Source organism: Temnothorax americanus, unplaced genomic scaffold, assembly GCF_048541705.1.
Source record: "Temnothorax americanus isolate GAGA-0224 unplaced genomic scaffold, ASM4854170v1 Scaffold6, whole genome shotgun sequence".
In the NCBI taxonomy this organism is placed as follows: domain Eukaryota; kingdom Metazoa; phylum Arthropoda; class Insecta; order Hymenoptera; family Formicidae; genus Temnothorax; species Temnothorax americanus.
The window spans coordinates 2,970,566-2,987,835 of record NW_027509751.1 but is presented as its reverse complement, the minus strand read 5'-3'; the positions used below and the strand labels follow the sequence as shown (position 1 = coordinate 2,987,835).

General features: G+C 29.7%; 2 protein-coding genes across 12 annotated transcripts in view; one reads left to right on the top strand and one right to left on the bottom strand.

Annotated features, from left to right (window-relative positions):
* LOC143905328 (glutamate receptor 1) overlaps window positions 1-17,270 on the top strand; it is a 124,782-nt gene that overhangs the window by 82,576 nt on the left and 24,936 nt on the right. The window lies entirely within an intron of this gene.
* On the bottom strand, window positions 2,468-12,822 carry LOC143904940 (acyl-CoA Delta(11) desaturase-like). 2 transcript variants are annotated; one of them, XM_077419950.1, is made up of 7 exons: window positions 12,643-12,822; window positions 9,882-10,041; window positions 7,262-7,545; window positions 6,222-6,352; window positions 4,992-5,197; window positions 3,527-3,712; window positions 2,468-3,153 (listed from the first exon to the last, which is right to left on the bottom strand). In XM_077419950.1, the coding sequence occupies exons 3-7, from the start codon at window positions 7,509-7,511 to the stop codon at window positions 2,877-2,879; spliced, it is 1,050 nt and encodes a 349-aa protein (XP_077276076.1). In that variant the 5' UTR covers window positions 7,512-7,545; window positions 9,882-10,041; window positions 12,643-12,822; the 3' UTR covers window positions 2,468-2,876. The 2 variants fall into 2 exon arrangements, with proteins under 2 accessions (XP_077276076.1, XP_077276075.1); XM_077419949.1 differs by lacking the exon at window positions 9,882-10,041.

The following is a 17,270-nucleotide window of genomic DNA, read 5'->3' as shown; positions in this document are numbered from 1 at the left end:
GCGGCACGAGCGAAACGAGTGCTGCTGGTCGTGGGGGCAGGCATCAAATACATTCGAAAAGTCAAGTCTTGTCATATTTTGTAAAAATAAATTAATACCATTCTATCAAAAATGTATTTATTTTTAAACAGAATAATAAATTTCTTTCGCCAGTATATAGAATAACAATTAAAGTAATTTAAATCGACCTGACTGGCAATATATATAACGTCTTTCCGATATGAACATTGAAAAACTGTGAGCCAACTTGGTTTGTCGGATTCACACAGCACTTTTTTCAAATCAATATCAATATCTTACAGTTGTTATTGCGATAAATATTACCACAGCCCCAGTGGTCGAATTGGCACGACACCCGCACGGTATACGGGAGGTTCCAGGTTCAAACCCTGACTGGGGTAATATTTTTCGCAATAAAATTAAAAACTATTTAATTTGGAAATTACATCAACTGACCAAAACTATGGTCAAAATTAATAATGTCTCGATATTGATCTGAAAAAAGTGCTGTGTGAATCCGACAAACCAAGTTGGCTCACAGTTTTTCAATGTTCATATCGGAAAGACGTTATATATATTGCCAGTCAGGTCGATTTAAATTACTTTAATTTTATTTATTTTTATTAGTTTAACAAATTATATTAATTATAATAAAATTTATAAAAAAAACATATAAGCTAAAAACTCTTATTGCTTTTTTTTATCGTTTTTATTTTTACTTGAATGATTACTGCAATTATTAAGAAAACTTTGTATAACTTTTTCCTCGTCTACGGATTCATCAGATGACATATTGTTCATTTTTGTGCTAGATTATTGAATTGACTTTAATAATATTTTAATATTAAATTAACTGACGACAAAACAATATTGATGACTATTTTTAAGGTTAAAGGGCGTTAAGGTTTAATACTTTAAACTGCACTTCTCCCCCCCCCCGCACGAGAATTTTAACAACAGGACTCGCGGTGAAATTGCGCTTCGTCTTTCAGAAGAGATGTCAAGCCGTTGGTCCCCCCACACGTAACAACACGTATAACACACGTAGGCAACTGCTATATGCGTACTACCTTCCATTTGAACTTAGGAAGCTGTGAGCTAATCACTTACCATCTGCACTTAAATGCTATTAAATGTAAAACATATAGAATGCTCTCTCTCTCTCTCTCCTCTGGCTTATAATAACATAAATAAATTAAGCTAATTTTTATTTATGCAAAGTTAAAAAAAAACATTACAAGATCTTAATTTATTCTGACAAAACATTTTTAATTAAAATATTTAGAGGTTACAATATTTGTACAAAACTCAGTTTTTATTTTTTTTTATTTATATTATTTTTTCACGTTAAAAAATATTACTACTGTATTCTATTTAACATAATTAAAGTGATGTATAAGGCTCTGTTGGACATCCACGAATAGTAAAAGAGCGGGTTAATTAATTAATTGAGGGCCAGTGGGCCAAGCGGTAAAGGGTGCACAAAAAAGTTGCTTTATTATAGAATAATGTTTGTATGTTTTGGTCCAAATTTTGAACCATTATATATACCAGCAAACTGTTAATGTATTGAAAAAAAGTAATAGTACGCATACATTTTCAGCCCGCGTGACTTTTAGCTCTACTATTCGTGGATTTTCAACAGAGCCTTATGCATCCATTATGTGGAACTATTTTATGTTAAGAATAATTGCTGTACTTTCAAGTAGGAAAAAAATTAAACCATACAACTGGCCTGTAAAATTAATAAGTATCTACCATTTCTTGCTTTTCCTTACGATACCTAATACGATACGATACCTATTACGATACGATATTTTAACAACACTGTACGTGTACACACACAGTTTTTTAATATATTAATAAAATAAAATAAATGTCAGCAAAATATTTTTAAATTCCAATTATTTTTTTATATCAAAATCTTGAAAAAAAACGTTAATTTAGTTTAAATAATTAAAATTTGAATTTCTCAGAACCTAGACATTTCCGTAACTTCGTACTAGTGGTTTCGATCACATTTAGTAAGTATATAATATTACATACCTGTAAAATTTCATCAAAATTGGCAGTCTTCTAACGTCTTATCACTTATCATAATATGTAATTAATAAATTATTTTTTCAACTAAATCTAAATTTTTTATTTATAGTACATTATTATTAATTTTCCAGTTTTCATAGCTTTTAGTGTAAATATATGAATTTTTTATTGTTGGTAATAAAATACTGATTTAAAGTAAGATGAAACGTTTAGGATTGTGCCGTAAACTTCAAGATTGTATCTAAATAGATACTATTTAGGTATTGTTTACGTTATGTTTACACGAATCTTTTTCATGTAAGTAATAAAACCAATGTAAATTATTATAAATTGTTATAAATTGTATGATTGATTGATTGATTATTTTAAACTGTATTTTTAAACAATTCTACAGAAATAAAGGATAATTTTAAACTAGATTAAATTAAATGCAATCCAACGTTAATTTATTTATTAACTGTACAAACATAACAGACGCATAATGTTAATATATATAAATATTAGTATTTACGTTGATCTCTCTATGAGGTTTTAAACGATAAAAAGCAGTGCATTATTAACTCACTGTAGCAACGCACAATATGCATAATGTTTATTTCTTTAACTTCTTAAAAATTATCAATCCAATTCAAATAATAGTCATGAAAATAAAATTGCGACCAAATAGAAGATTATAAAAACCGATGTTTCTGACGAAATATAAATATTTGATGATCCTCTCCATAGATTACTCATGTTTTACATAGATATATCAAACATTGTAGTTTACATTGTACATACATAGGTAGTTGTAAATTATTATAGTTTATGCGTCTTTAACATATATCCGTTGTTTAATCCGATTCCGGCCTCGGTATTTCAGACATCATGGGATGGGTCCCGTCACCTGTCTTCAATATGACATTTTTTATGAGATCTGCGGACGGGTACTTAAGATCATAAGCTAGTCCTAATTTCGCGCAAGTATCAATGAAGAAGGTGGTGTAATTAAATGCGTTGTTTCCCTTCTCCGACGACCTGTAATCCCACGGGAACACGTGGTGGAAATTGTGATAGCCTTCTCCTACTGTCACGAAGTTAACAAAATGGTTGTCTGACGGTCTTATACTCCTAAAAACAGAAACTGTGTCATTAAATGAATATCTCTCATAATGAAAGTAAACATTAATTTTGCTTATAATTATATCAAAAATCTCAGACTGCGCGTATGTCTAAAAGACGTCAAAAAGACATCTTTACGATATCGTTTAGACATACGTGCTGCCTGGAATTGAGATCACTAAGTATGCATTTACATATCTTCACGAAGATGTTAATTATATTTCAATATTTTGTTACAAGAAAATTATCTGTTAATAAATAAATACGTTAAAATCATGAATATTTATAATTTACTTTTGCCACGCGTGGATGTAACTCTATAAAAATGCAAAATGCAAATTGTAAATTGTATCGCGATTAGGTATATATTTAAATTACGTACTTGTTGTATGGTTTAGTGCCCCATGCATGAGCAATGCTATTGATAGTCCACACGGAGTGCGAAGTAATCATGTATCGTATAAATACTTGCGACATGATGGCCCTACCCAATGTCTCGTTCCAAAAATATACAGGTATTGCCGTAGGTAAGATAACGCAGAAAAAAAGTTGAAGAGGCAAAATGTACCTGTAAAAATGCAACTCTGATCTTTCGGAATTTATTTTAGCGCGTTATATATTTATTTTATAAATCTAAAAATTGAATCTAAAGATTACTTAATAGAAAGAGAGAGAGAATATCTTCGAGAATTTACGTTTTGTGTAACAAAAAATTAAAATACTGTTCTGTACAAAGGAATAAATTCAAAGGAATAAAAAAATAAAGAAGAAAATATATGATAAATAATATAACAAATGCTCAAACATGTTATGCTCGCATAAATGTTATAGTTGAAGTTTGGAGCGTCTACGATGTCTAATTATACAAAGAAACATGTGTACATAGATATAGACATAATAAATATAACAAAAAACGTGCGGATACATCGGGTTAAACGGAGCTCGGATTTCGACTGTTGAGAATTTTTGTTTCTTCTTGGAGAATGTCTGCACATTTGTACATTTTGGCACAAAGCGGAAAAACAGTCTTTAGAAATTTTTTATCTTACATGTACAAGTACACGCGAATACTTCGGATTAGACAAAGCACTTTCGGGTTTTGACTGTTAAAAATTTGTTTCTTTTGACGTAATTTACGTAATAAATCTTGGGAAACGTCCACGCACTTTGAGCATTTTGACACAAAGTTAATAATTTTCTGTTAGTAACTTTTCATTTACATGTACGCAGTCGTCATTACATATACGCATGGATACTTTGGAGCTTAACCGACCATTTTTGGGCCTTGACTATTAACAAACCATTTTATTCTTATAGTCAAAAATCTTAGAGAGAGATTGCTTTTATACTTATATATATTTTACCACAAATCACAGCGTTTTTATGAAGATTTTATTCTGCTCTTTTTTTCTTTTATTATTTGTTTATTACTTTTAAATTATAGTTTTTTGTTATAATTTTATTGTTTTTTATATATAAATATATATATTTTTATAATATTTTTAATTAAGGCAATTTTTTAATTTTTAACCGACTTCGAAAAGAAGATTCTCAATTCGGCGAGTGTATGTGGGTATGTATGTAAATATGTCCATGATTTTCTCTACTAAAACTACTGGACGGATTTGAATGCGGTTTTTACTGTCTTATACAGCAATTCTCCATGAAGGTTTTTTTATGAACTCTTCAAACTTTATTTGCGTTTCATAAATGCTCAAAACCATGTGCACACTGGAGATGTTATCATATATCTATATCTATTTGCTTTATTTGAAGTTTTTATTCAAAAATAATAGAAATGTAAACTATATAAGAAATGTACATAGTCTACAAATGATTAAATTTACCTTTCTCCAAAAGCCACGACAGGATCTGATAAAACATCTGATAAATCGAGCTGCTTGCTTTTTCTAATAAATTCCGGATGCTCTTTCATCATTACCCATCCCATATGCGTATAGAAGAAGCCGCGCTGAGTGTTGTGGGGATCGCCATTAGTGTCACAATACTTGTGATGCATACGATGATTTTTTACCCAATTGTATACCGAATTCTAAAAGCAAACAATGAAAATGTTATTTACATATACAACTGTGTTAAAAAATACAGATAAAACAACACATAAATAATTGCAAAGTTTGCATATAAAAACAAAAGAAGAAGAAAAGGCTCGCAAACAAAACTAGATGTATGTGTTAAAAAGGGGTAACTCGGAGAAAGATGGCAATCCGTCGAAGATGCCACTTTGTTAATATTTCGTTCATTATCTGATAGGTTGTAATGTTTTCTAGTTGTTAATGTGGGGATTGTTTATATAACATGTGTGACACGTGCAAACTTCTTCAATTTTATCATATAAGATGCGAAGAATCTGGGAAGAGTCAGAGATAGCATCTTCTCCCTCATCATTGGAAATGCTACTTTAAGAAAAACATATTAGCTTGACAGACTATTTTATTTACACGAATACTGACGTACAATTTTTGTATTCTTATATTAGTTTTTTAAATAATGAATGCTATAATCCTATATCTGAAACAAAAATATTAATTTTTCTGAAATTGTTTCCGGCAAATTGTCCCCGGCATTTTTCAATTTGAAAATTTGTTTTTGCGTCATTTTTCCTTTCTTAGGGGCAAAACTAAGTGACGTACAGGAACACGGAAAAATCGACATAGTTATCAAATGCAGAATTGTAGTTGCCACAACCACAATAAATAGTAATATTTTGGACAGCTATATTTGTGGTTGTCACACCCACATTGTGGTTATGCTGCCGTACTGCCGTAGTTGAGCTACAATCTAGATCCCCCGACAATTCGTACGTCAACAATTTAATTTCAGTTGTCTGAACCTCATCAGCCGTATTTTCCGTGAAAACTTTATTAAGCAATTTTGTACCTAAAGGAACACTCTTTAAATGTGTACCATTAAATTTGCTTGAAAATTTTAATTAATTGTTGAAAATTGCCTTTGAAAAAATCGTGTCGAGTTTGCCCCGGTCTCTCTCCTACATTATATATATAATATACATAAAAATTTGTTATAGTAGATAATAAAATTTATATTAAAGTTACCTGTCCAACTGCATTAAAGCATATCAGAAATAGGATTCTTAATGGTAATTTTGCTTTGTAGCACTTGTGACTCCAAAGTCGATGAGCGCCACCAGATACTCCGATATTAGATATGAGGTACATCCCAAGTACTTAAAAATTTAAGAGAATACATATATATATACATATATACATATATATATGTGTGTGTATTATATATAAACAAGAATTCTCTTGCAAGTTATGTTATATTTCTAAAATGCTTCACAAATATATATATTTTTAAAAATATAATATACGCAAAAATTTTTAAGAAGATTTTTAAAACTTCTATTTTTCATAACGTTAATTACGCTCAGTGAATGATTTTAATTGGAAAATGATTTAATTTGAATAAGAATCTAAATATGTAAATTAATCACAGACAATTATTATTATTTAATAATTCCGTTATTGTTAAATGCATTTATTTATATATTTATTTGCATTTATTTAGACCACGGATGAAAATTTTTATGATAATCGAGTAACACCATCAAAAGAATAATTAGAGATAATTTCTAATATTACCTATCATTTGGTCATAAATATAAATGTTTTGTTTATATTGCAATAATAATTATTAATATTTATTTGGATATTTTGTTTAAATTATGTATCTATATGGTGTACTATATTGACTAATCTTACACAACTATATTTTTATGTTTCGAAAAATTCAACAATATCAACAGCGTTTATTTATGTTTAAACTCACTTAACAAATGTAAAAAATAATTGCATTAGAAATAGAATTATTCAGTGTCAAATTAATTATCTTTAGTAATTTAAACTTAATGATTTTATTAATACCTTTCGCAATACGAAAAGATAGAATAGGTTAACAAAGCATTGCCTTTCATTGTTTTGGATTTGACTAATTTGAGAATCAAAGATTTTATTTTAAAAGAATTTCTATGCATTAATAGCTGCTCGAGAAAAATTTCATAAACTTTGGAAATCTCTTTGTTAGATTCGTCTCTATACAAAAACGTAAAAATACTTTGAACGAGGATATTTACTCCATAATGTAGTCTTCCAATTTTCCGTGTAGTTGAAAGTCAATAAACCATAAATGCCAATAGTGTGGTATAAAAAGAATAGCAGAGCTAAGGGCCATATTACATCAGTTTCAAAATTGAAAACACCTGATCTTTTTATTTCGGATTTTTTATAGCTGTCATCATTCCCGTTCACTCCCGCCAAGTTCATATCGTCGAGAGCTTCCTCCTTATTCTCTTTGATAATAGAAGTAATTGTATTGCATTCCATTTTGTTGAATGTTGATGATTGTAAATAATTTTTTCTGAAAACAAGTGATATCGTTATAGCCACAGAAACAAAGCAATTTCTATCGTACTGTTAGAAATAATACAATCAAAATCGCTGTTTCACAAAACAAAGTTAATTAATTAGTGTTCTATTCAAGAGCCAGTGCGATTGTTTTTTGAACTTTTAGGCAACGTGCGAGTGATAAAATTTATTATATATTGTTACACCATATTTGATTTGTTTAATTTTAAGTGCAATTTATAATTCTGCATAAATTAAGTGCGTATTCTAACGTGGAATAAGTTTCTGGAATATATTTCTTAAATTGTATATTTATTAATTTATATTAATAAATATATGCGGTGTTTATGACACACATGGGATTAAAAGTGCGTGAATTTGAACGCATAATGGAACATACTCGGTGCTTTTGGTTTAAACACTTATGCATTATAAATTGTTGGTTATTTTATATTTTATGTCAAATTATAAAATATTGTAGTGGAAATAACGAGAAGAGAAAGGATGATTTGAGGAAGACAACGAACGAACATATGTTTTGATGAGCTAGACTCGATCGAGCCGAATATAATATAGTTTTCTCCAAGACAGGTGTAGCGTGACAAATGCGGACCCGAAAATAAACAGTCGTCTTACTAGTCGCAGACTAGTCAAGAAGAATTCGATCTGAGCATTTTGCTTTTGTGATTATATATTCCAATTTTTACTTCTGTTAAATACATATATACACTACCGCTCAAAAGTATTTGCCATCTCGAAAAAAATAGAAAAAATTCTAGTTTTTTGCAGTAGGGTAAACTCGAATAAGATGGCTATACAGGAAAGATGGCCAACCCATGTTTATTCGATGTTTCATGGCGAGCTAGATTGAAAGAACATAGGTTGGCCATCTTTTCTGTATGGCCATCTTACCCGAGTTTATACCCTAAACTTAATTTAAAGTACAGATTATTGCATTGCATATATTCTCTGTTACCTTAAACAAAGCTGTTGTTGTTGGTATCCCTTACTTTCTAATTTCATGTAATTATTTTGCTTACGGAAAATCTTAAATAATAAATACATTTTCCGAGATCATCACGTTGGTGTATTTAGAAGCCAAAAATTAATTACAAAATTAATCAACAGATGTCAAAATTGTATAAAGCTGTTATACAAAAAATTGACAGCTACATCGATGAATTAAGCAAAAACTTAGAAAGTTATTTTCTTGTCAAATTACTGTTTAATGGTTTAAATAATATGTAATCACCTGTCCTATGCAATAAAGACATGTAGCATTATTATTGGCCTTTTCATTAAAATTTTATTAATTAATAAACTCAATTCTAATCACATTTCTATAAGGTGACAAATACTTTTGAGCGGTAGTGTATACACTTCAAAGAACTGTGCTTTATATTCTGGCATTCCGAGTCGAAGAATTACCTCTGTAAATTCCTTACCCCACAATATTATGAGCTGTACATGTAAATATTTGATGTAGAACGTAAGGTACATTAATTCGCTGGGTCATAGCTTGAGTTAGCACAGCCGCTGAATCTCTAATAATCAACACGTACGTGGTTCATCGAAATACTAAAATGTATAACGAGAAAAATAAAAAGCAACTAGTTCTCTCTTCTATTTCATCTTGCATTTTTTACGCTAATAAGTCAGGCTACTGTAACCCATCGAATTAATGCAACTTACTGTACATCAAATATGGAACAAGTTTGTGTTTCTTGGATAGTTAAACAAGAAGCACATCTCACATTCACCGAGAAGTAAGTGAGTAACTTCAAAATTTGATGGTTTAAAAATAACGTAATTTTTTGCGAGAAAATCCAAGTACAATTTTACTAATGATCATAGTTTATTATGTGATCGAAATCAAAATATTCAGAACTTGAGCAAAAAGAGATATGAAGTCACTTACCCTTCAGCTCAGAGAATGCGAGAATGAGCACTGAAATCGTGGTGGAATATATCGAGACATAATGTAATTTATAAATAAACGACGCCATTACAGTTAAGACAATGGTTACTTAGCATTTTTAATTACATTTAGCATTCCGAGTAAAAAAAATTACTAGTCAAATTAGCATATACTCAGTGCGTAAATGAATAATCGGATATTGGCTGTTCCTTTTACGTCATCTTTGCATGACATAATTAGAATCGTTGGTATGTTAACTGCGTAATTACAAATATTTGTATGAAACTTCCATGTCTTTCGGCTAATTCTATTTCGTATACGTAATAAACACTGTAGGAAAACAGATCGGATTTTCAAGAAACGTTACTTTTCTTTGTATCTTTAACTTTAATATATATTAGAAAAAATATATATATATACAAGCGAAATACCTCTGCGAGAGAAGACAATGTTTTCGGAAGCTTAACGCAGTTGATATCTGTTCCTTTCGCTGTTCTCGACACTCTGATTGAAACCGTTATCGGTGCTCGCCTTTGAGAACCGAACTGTCCCCCGAACTGTTGCCAAATATTACAAGGCCCAATCACATGACTAGGAAGTACGACAAAGCAAACGTAATATATAAACACAACTAAGATATGGCGAGGCAAATATGGAAGGGAAAATCCAACAGTGGTGTATCAAAATTTTTAAAATATTGTCTTGTGTGCACAGATGCAATCTGTACAATATATAAATTCCATCTGTGCACACAAAGAAATATTTAAAAAATGTTGTAAATATTTTGTCTTGTGTGCACAGATGCGAAAAATTTTTTTTAAAATTTTGACTTACACCACTGTGGGTTTTACCCCTCCATATGTACATACATTGTACTTTCTGACTTCGCATTGATTCGATGTAGTGTTAACTGATTGACAATAAAAATCTTACAGAAATATTCGTAATTGCTCAATTAACTTGATTAATTATATATATTTTGTAAAAATAGTTGTAATGAAAGAAAACCGAAGATGACAGACAAAGGATTTCAACCATCAACTATTCGACATTGACTATTTATAAACACCGAATTGACGTCAATTCAACTAGTTATTTCTGCGTAGTTTCTTACGTGTTTCTCGCATATTCCAAACACAATTCGATACACAGCTTTAAGTATTAAGTTATTTATAACATTGCTTCTACGAGATTATTAACATTTATTAAGTTCGTATCTCTAAGGATATTTTGAAAACAAAAGTAAAAGTAAAAATTATAATTTGATGGCCAGTGAAGTCTGGAACACGGTTATACGACAAATCAAATTTTATAATACAAATAATTAGGATAGTGTAGTTCAGTACGGATTTATGCTCTTTTCAAATTTATTTCTGAAAGGGCGAAAAGGACATTTAATTCCGAGCACTGGTGTAGTTCATCAAAGATCGCCAATTGAAGATCTCAGGTAGAGATCGAAACCGGTTTTAGAAATCGTATTTCACAATTTAGTTATTTGTATTATAAAATTTTATTTTTGCACGTATAATCGTACCTCAGACTCATACTAGCCATCAAATTGTAACTATATTATGTTAAAGTGTCAAACAAATAAAAGGTACCCCACGTTAAGATAGACAAAATGCCACTGTCAATGAAACGGAAAAATAACTTTGGATCTGCATAAGTGCACTAAAAAAAGTTCTAATACGTATAGAACACTAACAAATATACATTTTTCTAGAGTAATTAGACCTGCAACTATCAAAGAAATTAAAAAAAATTGATTTAAATATTTATTTTATTTTTTTAGGTTAAGTATTCAACGCGCCTAAAGCTAAAAAGAAATTGTGTGCTAAGTACATTTTATAAGCTATATTCTCAAATTTTTTCAAAATTTTTAACATGAAGGAACCGGAGAAAAAAAATAATTTTCGAAAAAAGCGGTTTTTGGTGCTACTAGGAAAAGGAGGGGGGATGGATAGTCGGAAAAATTGTAGAAAATTCTTTTTTTAGTGTACTTATGCAGATCCAAAGTTATTTTTCCGTTTCATTGACAGTGGCATTTTGCCTATCTTAACGTGGGGTACCCAAGTTTATATAAAAAACTGGAAGGATCATCCGCGCGTATATTTTCGAAACAACTCTTTAAATCTGATTCAGTCAAAAGTCACTGAACGTATCAGTAACTATTTACTAATATCAATCTAAATGCCACTTTAGTGATTTACTGATGATTTAGATTAGAGAGAACATAATTGCATTTCCGTATAAATGTGTATTACATCTGCAATAATTTTTTACTATTTTATTAAATTTATTACAACATTTAGAATGTTGTAATTAATTTAATATGTTAATATGATATATATAATATATCAATGCAACAATGCGGTTTTTTGATAAACTATAAAAAAAATATTACAAGTAAACCAATGCCTTATATTCTTTTTCTTCTTATTTTTAATCAAAGAATGTAATATTTAAGTCTTCTACAACAAATTGAACAAAATTTAAAGTAAAGAAGTATATCGAATTCTTGAGAATCTAATAATAAAATCTGTGCGTTGAGAATAATATTTCTTAATATCTTATTAATTTTATCGAATATCTAAGTAACTCTAAAATCTAAATTATAAAAAAACAAAGCCTGTTTCCCACGATGCAATTTTTCGTGCGAGTTTACCTGCGAGGAGCTCTGCCACCGTGCAAACTACGCAGCGAGAAAAGTTGCTTGCTGCGAGTAGCTGACAGTTTTACGTGATAGAACAAGTGCTATTTTCTCTGCGTGTTTTGCTGCTAGTCGCTATATAAGCAGCCAATTGACATAAGCTTTGTTTTTCTTCTTATTGCAATAGATTAAGTGTTTTTTAAAATATAGAATATAAAACTTTGACACTTAAATGTATGATAATATTATAATTCTAATAAAAATTTGCGAAAACTCAAACAACAGAGAAATTATGTTGACAAATTGAAACAGATTCGACTCTTATCAAAAATTAAAAATCAGTTAGTGTATATGCAAAAAATATTATTTAATAATTTTCCTACGCGTTTATTAAAACAAAGAAATATTATATATTTTTTAATTGTAATAATTAAGATAAAATTAATATAGAGTCGTAATTAATACGTAATCTTGGATCGCGAGAACTAAGATCTTTCAATTACTTATTGAAAAAAAACAAGTAAGATAATAGATAAATATACCTTGGCGGAGAAACAAGATTGGATTGAGGCGTTATATGTGCACAGACTGGTTACTGAAGATTCCTTATTGCACAAGATTTATATGCTATATTCTTTTGTGAAAAAGATTTTTTGAAATCATTAACTTGCCTAGAACGATTGTAACACTTACAGTGAGTGCTTCTGCCACAATGCATTTTATTTTACATTGATATATATCATCAAGACTTTACGTCATTACAAAAATGCTGATATCATTTCATGTATATGCATTTGTTCTCATAATTTTCATATATTAACATCGTAATTTTTTAGCTTTATTATATGAATATGAATCATAGGCGTCCACAGAGGGGGACAAGAGAGGACATTTGTCCCTCTATAATGAGCCTATTCTGTAACACTTAACGACAGTTTCATTGACGTTATATTTGCGTTGCGCAGATATTATATATAGTAAAGAAGCGCAAAGTTATGCTAACCTTACCGATCTCTACCTTAATCCATTAGGAAAAACATATTTTTTTTCTAATTTTAATAGAATTTTAGTTTTTCAATGTTTGCCTTGCTCGAATTTAATTAATACATTAAACGAATGAGAAAAGTACAGAGTGTCCCAGAGAAGTTGCTGAAATTAAACTTTTCTCCCTCTAGGTAGATGTTTATTAGATAGATGTTCTATTGTCCACAATATTGTCAACAACACGGCGACATTAAAGCGGGGAGCACAGACTTTTGCATATATAACGCATACAATGCGTAAGCATAAGAAAATTGATTGGTCTATATACATGTACATAAGGAAATAGGAACCAATCAATTTTCTTATGCTATTACGCATTATTGCGTTATGCAAAAGTCTTTGCTCCCCGCTTAATGCTTTCCCATCTGAAAATAGTTGAATCCAAATCAAGTAAAATAGCTAGAAGCATCGTTTGTGCATCATGACCGTGGGTTTTTTAAGGAAATGACTTGAAAGAATTTACTACACGAAATCTTCCGGTTATTAAATATAGCTTCTTCGATTTAATATTCAAATATAAAACTGTAGTTTGAACGTGTAAAGTTAAATTGACTTTGATTTGAAAGTTGATGCAAGGTAAGAACAATATTATTGTCAAATTATAGACTCTTATAATAAACTGCATTTCAATTTGTATAATAAACAAGCTTGTTTGATTAATAGATAAAAAGAATGAAGCCTAAACAGCTATATGTATAGTAGATTAGTTTTGTACGATCGATGAGATCAAAATCTATGAGCGCTGACAGTCACACCGATGCACCCCAGTTCGTACATGATAAGTACTGAAAATTAAAAGAATATTGATCCTTATTTAACAGTATAATATAATCACCATGTCGGTTATAGATAACAACTAGACTATATAGATAACAACTAGGAAGTTTTAACTTGCGAACGAATAACTGTCGTTAAAATTCTATAAGTCTCATGCACAATGGCTCGTATATTCTGAAAGCATTTTTATCGATAAATGCGCGCGCTTTTATCGATAAAAAATTTGTTGAGAATATGGAAAAATATTTCTAAACTTTTTTTTTACAAAAAAATGTAAATTCACATTATAATAAGGTCGTCTTCAGGTTTTGAAAATAGACGAACGTGACTAAACTATAAAGTTCGACGACGTGCATCGTCGCTAAGTAGGAGACCGAAAATCATAAGATATCCGTTTTTTTTCTTTTCGTAATAATTTCTTTTTCGCGGTTAATTACGTCACGGGCATCGTGAGAGTTTTTCGGTGTTGTGCCGTACATAATGAAAGCATTATTAACAGTTTATGTTATAAAGAGCATAAAAGGGGCTGCGCACAATGAAAGGAATAAGGAATAGAGAACAAAGAATAGGGAACTGTTTAATATTAACATATTTATTGTGCATATGGCATACAGAAATAGAATAAAATTTTATCACTGTTCCTTAGCACTATTCCTCTGTTTGTCTATTCTGTGTTAATAAATTACATATGTTAATGAATTTCATATATTAATATATTGAACTATTCCCTATTCCCTATTCCTTTCATTGTGCGCAGCCCTTAACTATATTTGAATTCATACACAGTAAACAATTTTGTGTACCAAATGTCAATGAAAGTCCACTTTAAATTTTGTGTTAAAATAACTCATTCATCGTGTTACTTGTTGACGTTAGAAATGTTTTATCAACATTTTTTACAAGTTATTTTTACATTATTGTCAACATACATTGTAAAAAATGTCAATATAACATTTCTAAATGTCAACAAGCAACACGATGAATGAGTTATTTTTACACAAAATTTATATATATAGAGTGGACTTTCATTGACATTAAATTTTTTACTGTGTACCGATAGGTATATAATAAGTCATCGTATATTATAATTACAATTACAAACAAATGCTGATAAGACATCTGTAATTTCTCATAATAAATTGAATCGACGCAAACATATTTTGGCAAACATATTTCACGCTAAGACAAACATAAAAAAAAAACAGTACAGACATAAAAAAAGAAAAACAGACCATGCCCCTGCACTGGAAAGATTTTCGTGAGTGCTGTGTAATAGAGTGAATTTAAGGTAAACAAAATCGATTGCACACTCTTTAGGTTTGATAATATATACTTAAGTCACTAAATTAACGTATAAATTATTTGCACGAAAAAGGTTATATTTAAAATTAATAATAGATATTGTGATGTAATTGTAATAATACCATAAAAACATCTTTGTAAAAAAAGAGCGCCAAGTGTTCGCGCTCTATTGTATGTAGCTATTGCGCGAAATAAAATATTGTTTTAATATATTTTTGCCATAAAAAAGTGGTGATATCAGACATCGTGCCAAGTAAGCATAAATTTATACATATTATAAAATTTAATTTTTTCTTACATAAATAATTTAATTCTTCTATTGTACTTAACACAGAATAATAAAATATTTAATATAAAGGAACTTATTAATGAGCATGAAAAACTGTGTTTACCATGAAAAAAACTTGACGTTACGAAACAAATAATCATGCAAATGTTTCATGTGCATACGTAAAGTGTGCGTGAATTACGGACGAGTTTGATTTAAAATGTAAATAAACACTTGTGCGAAGTAGAATTAAGATTTGCATATATAGATACTTATTTAGCAACGCCAAGTTTTTTTGGACGAAATATTCTGTTATTTTAATAGACATAATAATAAAAGGATTAAATATCATGGTAAACACAATTTGTTATGCTCATTTTAATAAGTTCTTTTACATTAAATATTTTATTATTCTATATTAAGTACGATAGAAGAATTAAAATTATTTATGTGAGAAAGGATTAAATTTCATAATATGTATCTATAAATTCATGCTCACTTGGCACAATGTCTGAAATCACCACTTACAAAAATATATTAAAACAACATTTTGTTTCGCGCAATCGGGCGCCAAGTGTTCGCGTTTACCATAATATTTAATTCTTTTATTATTATGTCTATTAAAATAACAGAAAATTTCAGTCCAAAAGCTTGGCGTTGCTAAATAAGTATTTATAGGATATATGCAAATCTTAATTCTACTTCGCACATGTATTTATTTATACTTTAAATTTAACTTGACCTTTATTTTATTTACACAAATTTCACGCATGAAACATTTGCATGGTTATTTGTTTTGCATAGAAATTTCCTTCTATTGATATCTCTCGAATTCTCCACACTAATTTGTAAATTCACATTACTATAAAGTAATATGTGCATCGTATACAGGGTGTCTGGTAATTACTGTGTATCTCACAGATATTGCATAAATTTAAACATTACTTGGTCGGTGGAATTCCGTGATTCACATCTGAGGTATGCAACCGTACGATAAGTATATGTACTTCTATTGTTCCTGACTTATCAAATATACATATTTTACATAAACAGTTCATTAATATTTTATAAAAATAGCATTTTACATCCATATACCATTATATATTTAAGTCCTAACATATATAATTATGAATATCGGAAATAATCTAACATCAAATTATCACGATTTATTTCCAACAGTATCTCTAAATTTCAAAATCATAATTTAATCAATTTTCCGTCATGATCAAAATGTGACTTTTGATAGTCATTATGACATCATTTTGACGTCATCTTGACTTCTAAATGACTTTTTGTTCTGCCTGGATTCTGACTCACTTATGAATGTTTTCCTGGAAGATTTAATGCAGAAAACGATGATATACAATGCTGCAAAATTTCGTTAAGAAAATATTATAGATTGTGTGTGTGTGTGTGTGTGTGTGTGTGTGTGTGTGTGTGTGTGTGTAGGGCTGGGATTTCTAGTTTATTCAAATGTCATCCTGTGCGACACTTTGGCGAGAGGAGAAAAGTTAACGCAAAACTTACTTAATAATAAGCAATGGTTTAAAAAATCATAAGGATAAATCTCGTGGGCCATTTTGCTTTGTAAAATCGATGGGTCCATAATCTATGATCGCCAGCAGTGATGCTTAGACCCGCGACAAAGCCAACAGCAGTAACTAATAAATTATAAATTACGGTTTGATTCAGTGGAGAGTAATCTTATAACATTGCGGAAAGAAACAATTAAATATGACACATACTCTATATAACCGAACGATATACTTACTCTGAACG

Excerpts from the sequence above, each read along its gene's own strand:
- LOC143904940 (XM_077419950.1), bottom strand. The coding sequence starts at position 7,511 with ATGGAATGCAATACAATTACTTCTATTATCAAAGAGAATAAGGAGGAA. Across the intron at positions 6,353-7,261 it reads TTGGAAGACTACATTATGGA|TACTTGGGATGTACCTCATA; the intron begins GTAAATATCCTC and ends TAAATTTTTAAG. Across the intron at positions 3,154-3,526 it reads GGCACTAAACCATACAACAA|GAGTATAAGACCGTCAGACA; the intron begins GTACGTAATTTA and ends TTCTGTTTTTAG.